The 20,234-nt window shown below is 44.3% G+C and overlaps 1 protein-coding gene across 10 annotated transcripts in view; it reads right to left on the bottom strand.

Annotated features, from left to right (window-relative positions):
- Window positions 1-20,234, bottom strand: part of TOPAZ1 (testis and ovary specific TOPAZ 1) — a 161,853-nt gene that overhangs the window by 46,245 nt on the left and 95,374 nt on the right. For all 10 annotated transcript variants that reach the window (XM_069958618.1, XM_069958619.1, XM_069958616.1 and 7 more), the window contains 3 exons: window positions 18,232-18,324; window positions 5,466-5,581; window positions 5,096-5,162 (listed from right to left, as the gene is read on the bottom strand). In XM_069958618.1, coding sequence (XP_069814719.1) covers window positions 5,096-5,162; window positions 5,466-5,581; window positions 18,232-18,324 — 276 coding nt within the window. The remainder of the gene's footprint in view (window positions 1-5,095; window positions 5,163-5,465; window positions 5,582-18,231; window positions 18,325-20,234) is intronic.

Genomic DNA, 20,234 nt, shown 5'->3' with positions numbered 1-20,234 from the left:
CCTCTCTATAAGAGGCTCTCTTAACCTGCGTTCCCCTAGAGAAATCAGGATAGAAAGAAATTTTAGCATCATTCCAAAGAATATCCCCCTTTGTTCTAGCAAGCTTCAGGAGAGCGTCTCTGTCAGAGGAACAAAGGACCTTAATAAGCAAAGTTCGAGGGGGCGCCCCAGGAATGGCTTTTTTCCCAGGGATCCTATGAGCTCGCTCTAAACCAAACAGGGGAGAGAAAGAATCTGCACCAAATAAGTCCAGCAGCCATTTATGACAAAAAACCACCGGGGACTGCCCCTCCTCCCCCTCCGGCAGTCCGACAATACGGAGATTAGATCTGCGGGAGCGGTCCTCCAAGTCGGTCAACTTGTCCTTCAACCCTGAATTATCTTTCTTTAACAAGTTCATCTCCTTTTGAACCAGAGCCATAGAACTTTCCAGGGGTGAGATTTGTTTTTCCATTGCTCCCATTTTATCACGGATGTTAGAGAGGTTCTGCCGGATCAACATTATATCAGATGAAACAGTCCCCACTTGAGTAGTTAGGAGAGATATAGCTTGACTACATTTGGAAATCTCTGATAAAATCTCTTTCAGAACTCCTGGATCGACCCCTCCTCCAAGCCCCGTCTCTCCCCCGGGAATTTCGGAATGTACAACAGAAACTTCCCCGGCAGACGTATTAAGAGACGAGTCCAGCTTATTAAACCCCGGGGATTTCAAATATTTCCCAATCTTGGGGGGTGAGATAGACTCTTTGGCCGCAGTCCCCTTGCCTGCTTTCTTACTCTGGGCTTTGGTAGCCATGGGGAAAGGACACCAGGGGTATTCAACTTATCAACCCGCGTACAGTTTTATACTTCCCAGATATTCCAGGGATGGAACCCCTCGGGCTTCAATCCAGCCACGGATAAACTTGCCGTTCCCCCAGGAAGCAATTATAACAATTGGGAGTCAAGATGCAGCCACAGAACAACACTCCGTCCTCTCAGCAAAGGGGAACCTTGGTTACAGGGCACAGGGGTCAACAAGAGGCAGGGAGGCGAAGAGTAAGCTCCAGGAGCCGCACATACCACAGCAGATCCATCACCTTTCAAACGCGGGCAAAGCGTGCAGCCCATCCCCCGCTCTCATAGGCTCCCGGCAGTCAGCTGACATAGTCCTCGGCCGCGTCACTGCACGTGACCGCCGGCCGGTTCCGAGGCTACGAACGCCCCCGATAGAAGCCGAGTCGGCGCCGGAGACTTCCACAGCCGGGCCCCGTCCAGAGAGGGCCATCCTGGAGCCCGGACCCATCACACCTCACCGGGGTCCGGGGCGCAGCTCCCGCAAGCCAGACGCTCGGTCCGAGGACGCATGGAGGGGAGAGGTAGGAGGCGGGGAGGAGGAGGAGCGGTACGGCACCTACGTCATGCTGCCGGCGTTCCCCCCGGAGACAGTATTTACATGTTCTACAGGAAAAAGGCAAACAGGAGAATATTCTTCAATAAACAATCTGCATTCGAACTGGGCAATCAGTCCAGTAAATAACTGGCATACCTAATACACCAAAATAATCGTTCCCCCGCTATTCTTAAAATACATAGTGAACAAGGGATCGTTCTTAATACTAATAAAGATATCACCAACCGCTTTGTGCAATTCTACACATCTTTGTATGCCGCACAAAATGATACATTACGCTCTGATATAGATACCTATCTTAATACTATAGAATTCCCTAAACTATCTGCAGACAGTAGAGATTCTCTAGAAGGCCCAATTACTCTGGAGGAAGTAACTGTTGCTATAGATGACTTTGCAAAAAGTAAGGCGTCTGGCCCTGATGGGTTTCCACTAAAAGTGTATGCAAAATACATTGATGTTCTGGCGCCTTGCCTTCTGGCAACTCTACACAAAGCCCTGGAGAAAGGTGCTCTCCCGGATTCAATCTATGATGCTACTATAGTTGTCATTTTCAAACCAGACAAGGACCCCTTAGAGTGTGGCTCTTATAGGCCAATATCCTTGTTAAATGTCGACTAAGATACTCACAAAATTTCTGGCCAACCGTCTGATTAAGGTCATCCTTGAAATCATCCACTCTGATCAAGCAGGCTTCATGCCTGGGAGGTCGACCTCAGGCAATATAAGAAGAGTCCAGGTGATAACACAGATAGGAAGAGTGACACAGAAAGACTGGGCATTAGCCTCCTTAGATACAGCTAAGGCCTTCGATTCTATCGAATGGCCGTTTCTATTTTCTGCCCTTCAGCGTTTTGGGTTTGGCCCTATATTTAGACAGTGGATTTCCCTACTATATCAATGCCCCAGGGCCTGTGTCCCGATTAATGGAATTTTGTCCCCATATTTCCGTTTAGCTAGGGGTACGCAACAGGGCTGCCCTATCTCTCCCCTATTTGCCGTGGCAATCGAACCCTTGGCTCTGTGTATCCATCAGCATAGGGGCTTCAGATGAATTGTTAACGGCAACCGGGAGGATAGGGTAGGCCTGTACGCGGATGACCTGATTTTATGACCCAACCTGCCATTACACTACCATTAGCCATGGATATCATTAAAACCTTTGGTAATTATTCGGGTCTCGATATAAACTGTGGAAAATCAGCATTCATGCCTCTTAATATAGCTGGGTGGGGGGAGGAAATATTAGGACTTAGAGTAGTGTCACAATTTAAATATTTAGGGATCATAATAAGTCGTAATAACTTGGAAGATCTAGCCCGTAATGTTTACCCATTGTTATCATACGTTAGGGATAAATTCAGGGTATGGGCCCCTCTTCCATTGGCTGTGCCAGGCCGCATAAATTTAATAAAGATGGTGATATTGCCTAAGTGTCTGTACATTTTACAACATGCCTCTTCTCCTGTTCCGATGTTCCGAAGTCCTTTTTTAAACAGCTAAATGCCATGCTCCCCTTGTTTGTGTGGGGCAACAACAGGTCAAAGGTGAGACTATCCATACTGCAACGCCCAAAGTCAGCGGGTGGGATGTCCCTCCCAGACTTTCATTTATATTACTTTTCAGCTCACCTTACTTATTTGAGAGTCTGTGTTGAAGCAGGGGTGTTACCTAATAGAGTACCATCTCGCTTTTTATCTAGGTCTTAGTCACCTTTGGCCAGTATTAGAAGGTAAATCAGCCCGTAACTGGCTTTCCCTGTACCGCCTGGCCTCGCAAGTTTGGTCCTCGGTAAAACGTATCTTCCACTACACTGACATTATGTTGGATATGCCGATTTGGTACAATCCCTCAATGGACCATTTAGGCCCTAATTTAGATAGAGCACGGGATTAGCTTCCTTACTGATGTTTACGCGGAAGGAGGGTTTCGCACTTTCCAGCAGCTACAGAAAAAACATGACCTCCCCAGGCAGAGCTTTTATAAGTACTTGCAACTCAGTCACGCAGTCACTGCACAATTTAATATCCCTAAGCGCCCTATGTTTAAATACCCTCTGATCGGTATTTTTAAATCCCAAGGTCCTCGTGCCATTATCTCTACCCTTTATACCCATCTGTTGGATGCAGTAATAAAAGCTGCCCCGCTTTCTGTGTTGGATAAATGGGATGTATGGATTCCATCGTTAACGGACGATGAGCAGAAGGAGGCGTTTGTCTTCCCATCTATATGTATCTCCGGCGATTAATAATAAACTGACAAAACTTTTTATATTTCATCAATGTTATCTTACTCCAGCCCGATTACATAAGATAGGAAGACACCCCTACCCAGAATGCCATAGATGTAGGCAGCCACACTGATTTTAGACATGAACTGGGAATGTCCATATATCCGATCCTTTTGGGAAGATGTAATTACCCTACTCAGTAGTGTTATGCAACGTCTACTCGAGCTAGAGCCTAAGGGGTGTTTACTTCTAGGGGTATTCTAGATGATGAAATATGGACTCATAGTCAGCTCATATGTCTACGGGAATCATTGTTTATGGCTAGAAAGGCCATTGCTTTAAAGTGGATGGACCCTAGACCCCCTATATTACCATAATGGATAGCTTTAGTAAACACAGTGGTGTCCTATGAAAATCTTGTTTTCAAACACCGAGGATGCCCAGCTAAGCTCCACAAAGTATGGGGTCAATGGTGTAATCACTCTGACACCAATTATTCCTCGGGTAGATATACTCGCCTCAGGAATGCCCTGACTACTCCTAATCCTTAAAGGGGTTAGCCACTTTATAGTAAAATTGCTCAGTGTACAGTATTAGTAGGTGTACTCACTGCACTTACTGACAATAGGTCCCTGTGTACCTCATAGAGCTAATATCAGACTCCCCTCCTCCAGACTGAGCTGCCCTGCTCTGTGGTGTTTTGGTCCATAAGATTGTTTACATGGAAGAGCATGTGACCATGCCCCGCCCCCTAGTGTCCACCACTAAACCTGTATAAGTCTATGGTGGACACTGGGGGCGGGGCATGGTCACATGCTCCTCCATGTCGGCCATTTTATGGACTGAAACTAAACAGAGCAGGGCACCACAGCCTGGAGGAAGGGAGTCTGATTTTAGCTCTATGAGGTACACAGGGAGCTGCTGTCAGTATATACAGTGAGTACACTTACTAATACTTTGTACTGACCTATTTTACTATAAAGTGGCCAACCCCTTTAACTCTGATTACTATATAATTCTAAATTATGTCTCTGTCCAGGACGCTGTATGCTCTTTTCTTTATCTTGATCTTATACAGAAGTGAGGATGGGCAACCGTCTCCTTGTAATTTTCTTAGATTGTGGTGGAGTTACACTGACCTTGCATTATGTTGTTATTTTTCTGAGTAGTGCTCCTTGCATCGTAAAAGTATGCGCATAAAAAAGGACCACAGTAATATTATTTGTGTCATAATGCTTTTATTCTCCTTTGTGCACTTATACGACTTGTAAGCATGTACGATGTCTGTTGATTCTTAATAAACAAGTTTAAAAAAGCTTGTCAAGTATTTCCATAAACTGCAGAGTTGTAAGTGCAACTATACTGTACCATGCAACGGGTGTAAAATGACTGTACACATACTAGTTTTTATCTCAAACATTTATCAGGCATTTTGAAAAATAGAAATATAACAATATAGACATATGTACCTCAACTTCTGCAATCGCTTCATTCGTCCTATAGGCCCAATTTACTTTTGAATTCTTCATCTCAAGACTTGATTCAATTAATATCCACGGAGAAAACAAAAAAGACAACACAAAATAACAGCTTTTTAGATCACAAAGTACTGTTGACATAGCAATGCATGGTAGAAATAGGTTTTCGGTGTGTGTCTATGCTCCTTTTAAAATAGTAAAATGGAAATTGCATCCAGCTTTTGTAAACCTACAATTCCTGTCATGCTTGGATGGCCAAAGCTGTAACCTAGTATTGTGAAAACCAAATGTATTGCTTTTCTCCTTATGGAGAATTTTTAGATTCTTCTACGAACGAAACACATGTAATAACATTTCTAACCTTGATTTCATGGACAGAATGATGTTCATGTGATCCTGTGAGGCACTGGATTTGCCCATTATGGTTATTATCTGGTTGATTTCCACAGGTGTAACATTCATTCCATTATGTACAAGCTATGGGGGTTTGGGGGGGGGTGGGTGGAGAGAAAGTAAATAAAAAAGACACTTATAAATGAATTGGAGCTGTGTAAAAAATTTTCAATAGACATGCACTTACATGTGGTACTCTAATGGTCTGAAACAAAAAAAAACAAAATGCAGGTGTTGCAGTGTACTGTCACAGTCACATTCATAGGTCTCCCACTGCTTTCCAGTGATAGTATTCATTCTATTTGGCATAAAATATGTGGAACTGTTAACAAGGGCCCAAATTAGGATGCAATGTAAATGCTTTTTTGTGAACAATAACCAGTTTGTTACCCTGCTTGTTCTGATGATTAGCTGGGGCCCGAATAACCAGAATCATCAAAACTTTGATGCATCTCTGCGACATTACAAAGAAAAAAAAAGAGGAACAATGTATAATATTATATATATATATATATATATATATATATATATATATATATATATATATATATATACACACACACACACACACACACACACACACACACACACACACATACATACACACACACATATACTATATATAGTATATTGTACTGTTTCTCAGGAAAGACTTGAATATTGCGCTACCTGGATGCTGTTGGACTATTTATATCCTACATCTCTGTGACATGTCAAATGTTTTAGCAAATAAGGAAATTTTAAAGATTGACCAAACTCGATTAATGCTTGGGTATAATGCTTAGCAACTAAGCAGACTTATTGTTTAAAGGGGACAGCAGAACTCATGCAGTAGGGTGGCTTAAACCCTTGCCTCCGCAGCCTGTTTTGGCCTCAATGACCACGGCCTATTTTTCAAATCTGACCTGTCTCTCTTTATAAAGTTATAACTCTGCGGTGCTTTTAACTATCACGGTTATTCTGAGATAGTTTTTTCGTGACATATTACTCTTGATGGTTGTGGTATACTTTGGTTGATACATTCAGTAGTTTTTTGTAAACATCACATTTGTGCAAAATTTTAAAAATTAACATTTCTTTATATTCAAAATTCTCTTGTTCTAAGAAAAATAGTCATGCCACATGAATTAATTATTAATGCAACTTCTACAAACATGTCCGCTTTATGGTGACGTCATTTGGTGAACGTCCTTTTACTTGTTAGGATGTTAGAGGGCTTAAAAATTTTGCAGCGATTTTTCACATTTTCAGGAAAATTTTGAATTCTGATTTTATTAGGGACCAGTCCAGTTCTGAAGTGGATTTGTGGGGCCTGTATGTTAGTTACCCCCATAAATCCCTCCACTGTAAAACCTGCACCCCTCAAAGTATTCAAAGTAACATTTCATAAGTGTATTAACCCTTTAGGTATTTCACAGAAATGTAAGCAAGTTGGAGAGGAAATTGAAAAAAAAATTTTTTTGAGCAGATATTTCATTTTAATCCATTTTTTCCTCTTGCACAGCAAATACTAACTGAGAAATGGAACTCAATATTTATTCCCCTTATTCCAGTGTTTCTAGAAATCCCCCATATGTGGCCGCAGTGCATCACCTCACTCAACCACAGGCCGCATACATGACAGAGTCCTGGTGAATTTTGGGGTCTTTTTTTATTTCAGGTTTTTTTTAGCCATTATACCATGTCACAAAGGCCTTGCGGTGCCAAAATATTTGTGTAAGACAAGTTGACGTTCCCATTGGTACCATTCTGGGGGACATGTGACACCCTGATCAATAATAAATTTTTTGGTTGGGTTGGTATAAATAAAAAACACAATTTAGCAGCTGTTTTTCATATTTTTTTTGTACGCAGTTTACTATACGTCCCATATGACATGTTATTATTCGTCAGGTCGGTACGATTACAGTGATATCCATTTTATATAGCTTTTGTTATAGGTTATGGCATTTATACTATATATACTGTTTGTGTCTTGCATATTGTAAGAGCAGTAATACTTTTATTTTTTTCGACAATGGAGTTATGTGAGGGCTTGTAATTTGCGGCATAAGCTGACGTTTTTAGTGGTACACCTTTTGGGTACATGTGACGTTTTGATAGCTTTTATCTATATTTTTTAGGGGGCAGGATTAACAAAAAATTGTCATTTTGGTTAGTTTTTTATTTATTTTTTTAATGGTGTTAATCGGGCGGTATAATTAATGTAGCAAGTTATTAGACTGGGTCATTACGGACGCGACGATACCAAATATGTGTATCTTATTTATAGGGGGACAATTTATAAAGGGGGGATGGTGAAGGTGTATATTTATTTATTTTAAAAATTTATTTATTCAATTAGTTTTGTTTTAAATTATTTATGTATTCGTTTTTTTTTTTTACTTTTTTACTTTTGCAGTTTAAAAAAAATAAATTATATATATATATATATATATATATATATATATATATATATAGCATTACAGCACATGATGTGTGCTGTAATGCATTATACAGTGAATGAACTGTCAGCTTTACAGCTGACAGTTCATTTAAACGATCAGGTCCCTGCAGGGACGAAGCCGGAGTCGGGCGGGGGTAAGCAAGGGGAGGGAGAGGGAGCTGAGTGGGACGGGGGGGGAGCAGGAGCGGGGGGGTGGGGTTAGAGCACGGGGAGCGAATGGCAGAGGGAGCAGTAGCAGGTGCCGGACCGGGGGGATCACATAGGGGAAAGCTGGAGCGGGGGAGGAAGCCAATTGCGGGGAGAAAGGGGGCGGCCGCGCATGGGGAGGAAGCCGCAGCAGGATCAAAAGGGATGCAGCACGGACAGGGAGCTGGATTGGCTGGGGAGCATCACGGGTGGAGAGGGGCTTTATTGGCACAGGGGGAGATTAAAAACAGTGGTTGCAGGAGGAGGCAATGTTCGCAGCCTCCTCCTGGCGCCCGATCAGCATCAGAGTCATCAGATCTTCTCATAGACGCTGCGGTCGCAACGACCGCAGCATCTATGGGGTTAACTGCTACCTGAACTCATCTAGGGACAGTGGGGGAGGCAGGGAAAGCATGACATCCAGGGACGTCATGATGCATTCTGGCACTGCTTTTCATGACGTCCCTGGACATCATATTGGGGGAAGGTGTTAATACATAAAAGGGTTAGCCGGGAGTAGTTAAAGTATCCTCTTCCGGGGGAGTGTCCTGCAGCTTCTCCAGACCCAGCACCTGAATCCACGGCATCGGCCTGATCTGCCATGAGGATCAAGGCTAAAAAGAACAAGGGATGTTCCTCTACATGTCCCTCGTCTCCTCAGGGTGAAATTGCACAATATTTTGTGCCTCCTGAGACGCCATCTGTCTCACTACCTAGCAGGCCGCAGGAGGAAGAAAAACGGCTGCCGCCATGAGGAACCGGAGCCTCCCGTTATTCAGCTGCGATCTGGACGCCCTGCAGCACCTGCTGCCCCCCACCGCTGCACAGGACGGCATTGTCACTCTCCGACCTACCGCTCACCTGCTGCCTAAAGCGCCGCTGCCCGTAACACTGCTCCTCCACAGGCCCCAGCGGCCATCTTGCCTCAGGGGACGCGACCGAGGGGGACAGCTGGGAGAGCCGCCGCGGCTCTGTGACTGGAACTGGAATGGAACTTCGCTGCCACCAATGCCACTCAGGTACACTCTCCTGCGGGTCAACCACCCAGCCCCTGCCACTACTCCTCTGCTCTCACCAGCAGCAGATGGCCCTTATTCAGCAGCAGGAGGGGGTGGTTGTGGACATTGGGTCCTCCCTATTGAACCCACAGGCAGCTACCTGGGTTCATGCACCTCCCACCCACACCTGGTTTAATCCTTCCGGTTTCCCCAACTGCCTCACGAGAGGACTCTCTCCTACCTGCAGCACAGCTGGGCCACTAGGAGTCTTCCTGGTCCTCTGGGTCATCCTGGGGCACCTCTCCCCCTTATGGTCAGGCCACAGGGGGCCATACTGTGGCAATTATCCATGCATCCCCTACTACATCCACACCCAAGGGACTAACTTTAACCCCTGCAGGCATGGCAGCCATCTCCTCTTCACTGGACATTACACCAGCCATTTTTAAACAACACTTGCAATCTGTTGCACTCACAGGTGTTAACTCTCCCACTGTCCTCCACCTATTTTCTAACTATGGATGACAATAGACCGGCGTCCTTAGTAGACCTTAGAGTTCTCACACAGTCGCTGCCTACTAAAAATGATATCTCCACTCTGGCAAAGAAACTGGTGGAGGAATGCAAACAAGAATTTGCACAGTTTCGCACAGAACTAGCTGCTGTTTCATCTAAAGTGGACTCTCTGGAACAAGCTCAGGACTTCTACCACCTTATCTGCCCTGCAATCCACTGTACAGTTACACTCTGATCAACTCTTTGTCCTCCAACAGCACATGGACAATATTGAGAACCTTAATAGGAGGAATAACCTAAGAATTTGTGGGCTCCCGGTGCCCGTGGCCTCCTCCGATTTATTCCAGTGGCGGGTCCTGCATCGCAGCGCTCCGGTCCCATAAAAAGTGCCCCCCCCCGCCGGAGTAGCCCTTTAATGATTTATTGGAGCAACCCCTGAATACTCATATTGATATCGACAGGGCACACAGAGCTTTGAGACCGCCCAGTCGGGACAACCAGAGACCTAAAGATGTCATTTGCCGTATTCACTTTTACTCCACAAAGGAAGAGATCCTGTTACGGGCTCGTAAGCGTCGGGATCTCACTTACAGGGGAGCTTATCTGCTCATCCTTCCTGACCTCTCTACCCACACTCTGGCTCAACGTGCTGTCCTTCGGCCTTTACTGGACGTTCCCAGAGATCGTAATATCCCTTATATCATCAGGTGGGGGTTCCCCTTTGTCTGTTGAGACGAACATGAAGGACGGACTGACTTTACCGGGACCTGACGACATACCGGAATTCCTAAAAGCACTGAACATTGCTGATGTGGCTCTACCGGAGTAGTCATCCCTCCTATCTTCTGTGAGGAATGCCAACGACCGCTGTCCCCGGAAGCCTCTCAGTCTGCCTCTCATGGACTACCTCACAAGGACCCCACGTCGTGGGGTAAGCGCAAGCCTTCGGTCTGGTAGTACTCTGCTCTTTGTCTAACTAGTATACGCTGCAGTTTTACCATTACTGCTTGTTCCCTCTTCGTTGTCTTTGTTTCTTTTGTTTATTGGTGTTACCCCCTCCCGCCTTTTTTTCTTTTTCTACTGATCTAACAATTTGTTCTAACGTATATTGGTGTCCACTTTTTTCTTTTCCAGCTCACTGCACAAGTTTGCGGCGGCTTCTACTTGCTATCTCCGATGGCTTATTTCCATATAGCCTCTTTTAATGCGCAGTGATTGAACTCACCCAGCAAACGATCTCAGGTTCCTCGCCACTTTCATCGTAAAAAGGTACACATTTTATGTTTTCAGGAAACACACTTCAATACGAGTCATGCTCCCTCTATGCACGATAGGTATCATACCCACTGGCACTTTGGCTTGTGACTGGATCGCCCAATCAGCTATATGCACTTTGAGATTCTATGTACAATGACTGGAACATCGACAAAGCACTTGTTGCCTCTTGTCACCGTCAGTTATCCTTGTCTGTATGCTCTCGAGAGCAGGTCTCTAATTCTGTACTTTTATTATTTTAATTTATTAATAGTATAATTTAATATAAATATAACCTGTATTGTATTTATATTTTTAAATAAGCGCTGCGTAATCTGATGGCGCTATACAAATAAAATATTTGCCAATAACCCTGTCAATAGGACTAAGGGAGTGGCCATAGCGATCCATAAAAATTTGTCATGTCAGATCCTAAACTGCACACTGAATACAGAAGCACACTACCTCATCCTCACCCTATCCATTAGTGCATACCTTTAAAATTATAAATGTGTATGCTCCCAACCAGGACCAGGTCTCTTTTCTGGTTGACCTCATTGATAGGTCCCTTCCCCTGGTCAAGGGGACTGTAGTTTTGTGTGGAGATCTTAATCTAACTTTGGACCTGTCCCTAGATAATTCTTCTGGACGTTCCGGTCTCTCCTACACTGCTCATAAGCGAGTCAAATGTGATTTCTTGCAGTTGCAATTGTATGACTCCTGGCGGTTGCTGCATTCCGCAGATTGCGACTACAGTTTTGATTCTCATCCCCACGGAACATATAGTCGCATTGACCATATTCTTGTCCAACACTGCGCCCTGCCCTGGTTGTCTTCAGCTTCCATTGGTATCATGGTTTGGTCAGACCATGCCCTGGTATTTTGTTCTCTCTTTTTTTAACCAAAAGTTCTTGGACCTGGCGCCTAAATGAATCTTTCCTGTTGGATACTGTCTGCCTGGCGGACTTACAATAGTCGATCACCCATTTACAATCTGACCATGCGGAAGACCCCACTCCCCCCACAATGAAATGGGAAGCACTTAAATGTGTCCTGAGGGGCGTCCTCATTAAACATGGCGCCAGACTCAAAAAGGAGAAGGCCTCCTCCCTGACCAAGGCACTCGCCAAGATCTCTGCTCTGGAACTGGCCCACAAGCGTGCCTTATCTCTCCCTGTTTTGAGGGATTTGCAGACGGCTCGCTTTGAGGTAAGACGTCTCCTGGAAGTTTCCTAAGGGTCGCCTACTATAAACTTGCCGGAGTAAATTTTACGAGTATGGTAACAAATGCGGACGCATGTTGGCCAGAGCTCTGAGAAACAACATAACACAATCTCATATCCCGTGTATCAAAACGCCCACTAATACGATTACCCATGTCACTCCTCAAATTGCTTCCATGTTTCACTCCTACTACACGGCCCTTTATCATCTTCCCTGTCCAAAGGCCCCAGTGTCAGGACCCTTCTCACCCCCACCAATTTTGACCCGTCTCTCTGGTGAAGCCATGGCTGACCTGGAGGAGCCTATTGCCACACAAACTAGGTCATGTGATTGCACACCTTACCGGGGGGGGGGGGGGGGGGGCGGGCCCTGATGGACAGACCATCCAATTTTACAAATACCTCCAATCTTTCCTTGCCCCCCCTGATGTTATTGGCTTTAATTCTATAACTGAGACCACTCCCTTCCTGCCCCATGCCACTAGCGCACACGTCACCCTTATTCCTAAACCCGGTAAGGACCCCCAACTTTGTGGGAGTTACAGGCCCATTTCCCTCTTGAATGTGGATTTGAAGATTTATGCTAAATTGCTTGCTTAAAGGTTAAACCCCCACCTTCCCGCCCTCATCCATCCAGACCAGGTGGGGTTTGTGCCAGGGAGGGAAGCCCGTGACAACACCCTAAAGACCTTAGATAATTTTCATTATGCACAATCTCATAAATGGCCTCTTATGGTGCTGAGAAGGCTTTTGATCGTATCTCGTGGCCCTCCCTGACACAAACCCTCCAAACAATAGGTATTGGCCCCATTTTTCTAGCTAAAATATTCGCCCTTTACCAGAACTGTTCAGCACAGTTAAAGATAAATGGCACCATTTCTCTATCCTCAACAGCACAAGACAGGGCTGCCCCTTGTCCCCCCTCCTGTATGTCCTCATCATGGAAAATCTTATGACCGTCATCCGCTCTGACCCTTACATTAAAGGTGGTATTACACGGGTCGAGCAGGGCCCGATAACACCTGTAAACGAGCAGCGATCTGCTAGATCGCCGCTCGTTTACTGGGCCTATTACACGGCCCGATAATCATTAAACAAGGGCTGCAAGGACATAGTTACCGATGTCCTTGCAGCCCTTGCATAACTATATACATTACCCATTCAAGTTCCTGGGCTGCTGTTGCTGGGGTCTTCTCCACAGGTCCCATACACTCTTACGTCAGAGTGGCCTGTCAGCTGACAGGCCACTCAGCCCATCACAGGCCGGGACCGGCGCGGCCTGTGATTGGCCGGGCGGCCTGTCAGCTGACAGGCCACTCTGACTTTACAGTGCGCGGGACCCAGGGAGAAGACCGCAGCAGCAGCAGCCCTGGAACTTGGATGGGTAAAGTATATCGTTAGTCCCGACAAAAATAGGTCAGAACCTATATGAACGATCAGCCGATGATCGTTGTCATCGGCTGATCGTTGTATTTATTACACGGAACGATAATCGGCCGAATATCGTTCCGTATAATAGTACCATAAGGGAATCCGTATTGGGAAGTGTGAGTATAAATGCTCTGCTTTTGCAGATGATCTTTCAGTTTATCTCACTCAACCACGTGTCCCTTCCCTCCTTAATGTCCCGGCTGGAGCAGTTTGGTGCGTGGTCCAATTTTAAAATAAACTTCTCAAAATCCCAAGCCTTCAACGTCTCCCTCGACCCCCACTCCACTACATTTTTAAAGCTAATTTTCCCTTTGTATGGCCCCCTACTGGTATTACATACCTGGGTATTCGTATCCCTCCTGATCTCTCGTCTTTTTGATGTTAATCTCCTCCCATTATTGGCACAATTTACTAAAGACTTAACTACCTGGACTCAGAAAGAGTTCTCTTGGTTCGGGAGAATCAACATCACAAAGATTACCCTCCTTCCCAGGTTGCTCTATTTGCTCCAGACCATCCCGGTTCTCATCCTGGACTCCTTTTGGAAACAGGTGCAGCGTATTTTTACCTCCTTTGTGTGGTCCTCCGGTCATTCGAGGATCAAATGGGAGACCCTTACGTGCTCTAAGGATGCAGGTGGTATCGGTTTACCCGACAGTTGGCTATATTATCTAGCGTGTGTTCACTTGCGAATTTTAAATTTATTCCATCATTCGTCCTCTAGACTTGGTGTGCAGTTGGCCCAGGACGTAAGTTCGAGACTTCTATCAACCCTCCCATGAATGTCCCCTTCGATTCATGATCTTACCCTCTGTTCTATACTGTCTGTCACACGCTTGCATCCTTACCAGCTTTAGGTTTTCCTCTTGCCTTCCTGAATAGAATGGGTCCCTTGACCCCAATTAAGGATAATCCATCTTTTCCAGCGAGCCTCTCCTCACCCTTTCTAGGTGTACCCAAAAATTCACCTCTGCGTTTTCACCAAGTGGTCAAACAGGGTGCATTATTGCCCTTGTCCTCTATTCTCGACCCCACCTTACACACTGCTTAAACATCCCTTAGAATACATGCAATTACAGCATTTTTATTTTTCCCTCTCCCACACCCATAAGTTGTACATAACTTTATCCGATTTTGAACACCGCCGTTTCTCTCATTTACCGCATGCTTTTTTCTCCTCGCTCCCAACACCTGCCTTCTTATTGCTCTCTGCATGGAAGGTGGAATTGGGGAAGCAACTCTCCCAAAAACAGTTGCAGAAGGCCTTCTTCCTCTCCCACAAAGCTGTGATAGCTTGTAAGGCCCAAGAGACCAGTTACAAAATATTCTCTCACTGCAATAGGGTCCCGGAGGCGCTGCATAAGTGGTACCCGACGGTCCCAGATGAGTGTTGGCGCTGTGGGAATGCAGATGGCAACATGACGCATATCTGGTGGGGATGCCCAAAGTTGCGGGTCTTCTGGAATACAGTGCTACAGCTTATCCGCAAAATTACAGGTATTTCTATTCCAGGCACTCCTGAGGTTGTGCTCCTGTTTATGTTTCCACCCGCTCAAACCCGCTTTAAGAAATCTCTTGCTCGTTATCTCCTCCAAGCTGCTAAGAAGGTAATTCCCAGGAGGTGGAAGTCTCTGATCCCTCCCCCTCTCTGGATGAGTGGATGGCCAAGATTAACCAGACTCACCAGATGGAAAAATCTGACCGCACATACCCCGCAAGAGGTTAAGAGGTACACTGCCACCTGGGGTTCTTGGTTATCTTTCCAGACCACGGATGCCTATAGGAGCACCACCTTTTAAGGAGTGCAGGTCTTTCTTGGAAACCAGGTTTCCCTCGTGAGTTATCCCCCCTCCTCCTCTTTTTCCTTTTCTTTTCATTTAGGAACGGTGACTGGACGCCATCGCTATTCCTCTTTACCTTTACTCAGCTTTAGTTATTGGTTTCAGTACCTCTTCCGGCTACCGGATCAGTTTGTGGACTCCCTTTTGTTCAATTATTTCCTTCCCCCTCGTGTTTTGTTTGTACCCCTTCTTTCAGGTTTGTATTGTTTTTACCACTAAGTGTTTCCTCATCCATTTTCTTATAGTTTTCCGGGCAATTTAGTGATCTACAGGTCTCACCCCGTTCGTGATATGTACTTTTCATATTTACCTGTTTTCTGTTCATTATTGCCCAAGGTGGGCCCCCCCCCCCAACATTCTGGAACAGTTTTGTTGACTTGGGACTGCACTGTATCACTGTTATATCTACTTGCCCTGTTCCCCATTTTTGTATTATTGTGTTATTGTGTTTTGGGACTTCTCAAAGTCAGTGTCTCACATTTTTTGTAAAGGTTTGTTTTCCTGAAAAATAAAATTAAATTTAAAAATAAAGTATCCTCTTCCACCTATGTTTCGGAGTAAAACTTTCATGGGGATAGTTTGGTCCACATCCAATGATTGCACTACAGTACAAACCCCAGCCCATTATTATTATTATTTATTTATAAAACGCTATACAACAGATAGGGGTAACAAACAGGAACATTACATGAAGGCAGATGGCAGACTGGTACATGAGGGAAGAGGACCCTGCCCGCGAGGGCTTATAATCTATGAAAAGTATAGTTCAGAGACAACAGTGAGGCAGGAGTACCAGGGAGCATTAGAAAAATGTTATTTTTCCTTCTCCCAGACAACCCTTTTAACATGGTTGCCTTGCAGCACTGGGGGTTCTGGATTGAAATGAGACCAAGGGCAATATTTGCAGGAGTTTTTATTTTCTCACCATGTTTGTGTGGGTTTCTTCTAGGAACTCTAGTTTCCGCCAAAAGCATGCTTACAAAGTTAATTCGGAATTGAAATTGTGAGCCCCAATGGAAACTGGGCTTAATGTAAGTGGTGACAAGCTCTGTATAATGCTGCAGGAATATGCTGGCAATATAAGAAATTGTTATTCAACCAGCTACAAGCCTTTCCACACTTGCAAATACTGTGATCCTTGCAGTAGAAGTGAAGGGCACTGCAATGCTGTCCCCCTCAAGTGAACAGGGCAATTTTAAAACACCTTGTACTGCTATAAATACAGGAATGCTACAGGTACACACCGTTAGCTAGTTAATATTTCTGTCAGGCATTTTGTGTTCACATTTGCATGAACTTGAATGCAAAAAACATTGTGTGTTATGGTCTGTGGGATGGAGCTGTCAAGAAACCTTTCCTTTTTTTTTTAACCCTTTGAGGACCAGGCCCAAAATGACCCAGTGGACCGCGCAAATTTTGATCATTGCGCTTTCGTTTTTCCTTCCTCCCCTTCTAAGAGCTCCAGCACTCTCAGTTTTCTATCTACAAGCCATGTAATGGCTTGTTTTTTACAGGAATAGTTGTACCTTGTAATGGCGTCTTTCATTTTACCATAACATGTATGACGGAATCCCAAATATATTATTTATGAAGATATAAATAGGTGAAATTGTAAAAAAGAAAGCAATATGGTAACGTTTGGGGGGTTCCTGTGTCGACGTAATGCACTATATGGTAAAAGCGACATTATACTATTACTCTATAGGTCAGTCCAAACACAACCATATGCAGGTTACACAGACTCTCTAATGTTATATATATATATATATATATATATATATATATATATATATATATATATATATATATATTTTTTTTTTTTTTATTAAATCCTTTTTTTTTGGCAATTAGTTAATATAATGGCCCTATTGTGACGCTTATAACGGTTTTATTTTTTCCCCTATGGGGCTGTATGGGGTGTCATTTTTTCCGCCATGATCTCTAGTTTTTATTAATACCATATTTGTGAAGATCGGACGTTTTGATCACTTTTTATGATTATATATATATATATATATATATATATATATATATATATATATATAGTGTAAAATAAAATAACAAAATAAAAATTATATTTTAATAGATCGGACAATTACGCAGGCTACGGTATATTATATGTTTATTTGTTTATTTTTATATGTTTTATTTATATAATGGGAAAGGGGGGTGATTTTGACTTTTATTGGGGGAGGGGTTTTGGGGTAGTGTAATAGTGTTTTTAACTTTTTTTTTTTTTACACATTTGAAGTCCCTTTGAGGGACTTTTACATTCAATACTTTGATTTCTACACTGATGATTGCTATGCCATAGGCATAGCATTGATCAGTGTTATCGGCGATCTGCTTATTGAGCCTGCCTGTGCAGTGCCGATCGGACCGCACGGAGGAAGGTGAGAGACCACCGGCGGTCCGTTTAACGATTGGGACCCCCGATCGGTAAGTGACAGGGGACTCCCCCTGTCACTTACACTTAAACGCTACGGCGTTTAAGGGGTTAATGACACACGGCAGCGGGATCGCTGCAGCGTGTCATTACCGGTAAAGTCCCGGCTGCTAATTGCAGCCGGCCCCCACCTGCTGTGAAGCGCGCTCCGCCCCAGAGCGCGCTTCATAGCCGGAGAAACACCCAGGATGTAGAGTTACGTCCAGGGTCGTCTGGTGACAGACTTCCATGACGTAACTCTACGTCCTGGGTCGTCTAGGGGTTAAACATCATACAACATGTGCCACAACATGCTACACAATTCAGGCCATCAATAAGCAATGAATACCTGAGAGTAGGGAGCTAATGCATGAGTGAACATCTTCAGAAGAAATAAGATAATTTGGACCATACCTTGCAGAATATATTCAGTAAAGTTGAGAGTGCTTGCTGTATTCCAGAAGATGCAACCCTTTGAAATACTTGAACAATTTGGTCTAAGGATGGCTGCAAAAAACAAACAACATGCTAAATGGCACATATTCAGGTAAGAGGGAACCAATCACTATTAGAATGCACATAACAAATAAGCAGACTACGCTGTACTTGTTTCAGCAAATAGAGATGAGGTTACTCTGGGGTATGTGCTTAGCTTAGATATCCACCAATATCTAAGTCCGTTAAATGGCATTACCTGTGGTCCCTTCTGTGCAAACTCCGATTTGGTTTGTGCTTCCTTGCCTGGGTTAAACTCTTATATGCTGCTCCCTCTGCAAGAGTCTGCACAAACCTAAATATATTCAACTATTTTCCGCTTAGCAGGGGTACGAGGCAGGGGTGCCCCCTTTCATCTCTGCTCTTTGCCCTTGCCATCGAGCCTCTGGCTGTGGCCATCAGTGCCTCGTCTTCTGCTCATGGTATTCAGCGTGGGTCTATTGTGAAAAAAAGTTTCCTTATATGCCGAAGACACCCTGGTTTATTTGGCTGATGCAGGCCCATCCCTAGAATCCCTGATGGAGCTCAGACTCTTTTTGTGGTCTGTCCGGATTGAATGTTAATTGGTGCAAATGCCCCTATCCAACGCCTTGCCTCTGCCAGCAACCCTCCCTTGACAACTAGTAGTGGCCTGACAATATAAATATCTGTGTGCGGAAGTTACAGCCTCTGTTAACAGCTATACTGAACTTAACCTTGGACCTCTGTTGATGCCCACTGAACAGCACCTCCAGAAGTGGGAGCAGCTTCCTCTTTCATTGTTGGGTAGATTAACATTTTTAAAATGATCTTCCTCCCAAAAGTTCTATACCTATTTCCCATCTTCCCGGTGTTCCTACCCAAAAGCTTCTTTGTTAAATTCGATAAACTGGGATCCTTCTATTGGCAGAGCAGGTCTCCTTGAATCAGTTTTGCTTTCCAGGCAGCCAAGCATGAGGTGGAGTTGGCTGTTCCGCACATGTATTGTTATTTTCTGGCCTCTCAATTGGTATGTGTCAACTGGTGAATCAATCTAGATCTCTGCAATGGTGGTGCTTTGGTGGGGTCATATGAAGGAATGGTAAACACCTTTTAGAGATTCCGTGCTTCCTCTTTGTTGCAGACGCCATTACAGATTGTCCTAAGGGTCTACTCTGCAGTGCATAAGATTTTACCTACTCCCTTCCCTTCTCCTAGAACGCCGCTTTGGCTTAACTCGCATCTGCTGAATTTGCTAGAACATACTGGGCAGTGCTGTGGGGTAAGCATGGTGTGCTTCTCACCCAAACACAAATTTCATTCCTTTGAAAGTCTGTGTGAATTGTATAACATTCTCTGTACAGCCTTCTTGCATTATTTACAATTAAGACACACTATTAAGATCCAATTTGGCAGTCTCAATGTCCTGCAAGATTTCTCCCTTGCTGAGAAGCACTTGAACACTGCTGACCTATCTAAACTCTTGATCCAGAGCTACCTACTATTTCACCCAAAGGAGGGCTCCCCATTTCAAAAAGCTTTTGTGCAGTGGGTGGCGGATATCCCATCGCTCTCAGAGGAGCAGTGGAAGGAAGTTAAGGGCACTTATTATCCTACTGTAGTGAGTGCCAGGGATTGCCTAAAGGAGGGTGCATAAAGGTCACTATTGATTAGTTTAATTTTTTTTTCTTTTGGTCTTCTGGTCAGGTGTGGGGGGGAGGTGCTGGAATACGTGTGTAAGTGGATGAATGTTTGTCTTGTTTATGATGTACCCACTTTGCCAGGGTACTTATACAAGCCGAATGACTTGGACTTTCCATAAACTGCACTTTCAGGTTCAAGTCCCCGTTTAGTTCCTCAATGGACTTTCTGACCAAATGTCATTGCTGACTGAAGTGCAGTGCTCATGAATGCAAATGTAGGTACTTGTACATGTAGGTCATTGTGAAATTTTGCTGAAAAAA

The sequence above is a fragment of the Dendropsophus ebraccatus genome, chromosome 2, assembly GCF_027789765.1.
Source record: "Dendropsophus ebraccatus isolate aDenEbr1 chromosome 2, aDenEbr1.pat, whole genome shotgun sequence".
NCBI lineage: Eukaryota > Metazoa > Chordata > Amphibia > Anura > Hylidae > Dendropsophus > Dendropsophus ebraccatus.
This window is presented reverse-complemented; position numbering and strand designations above follow the sequence as displayed.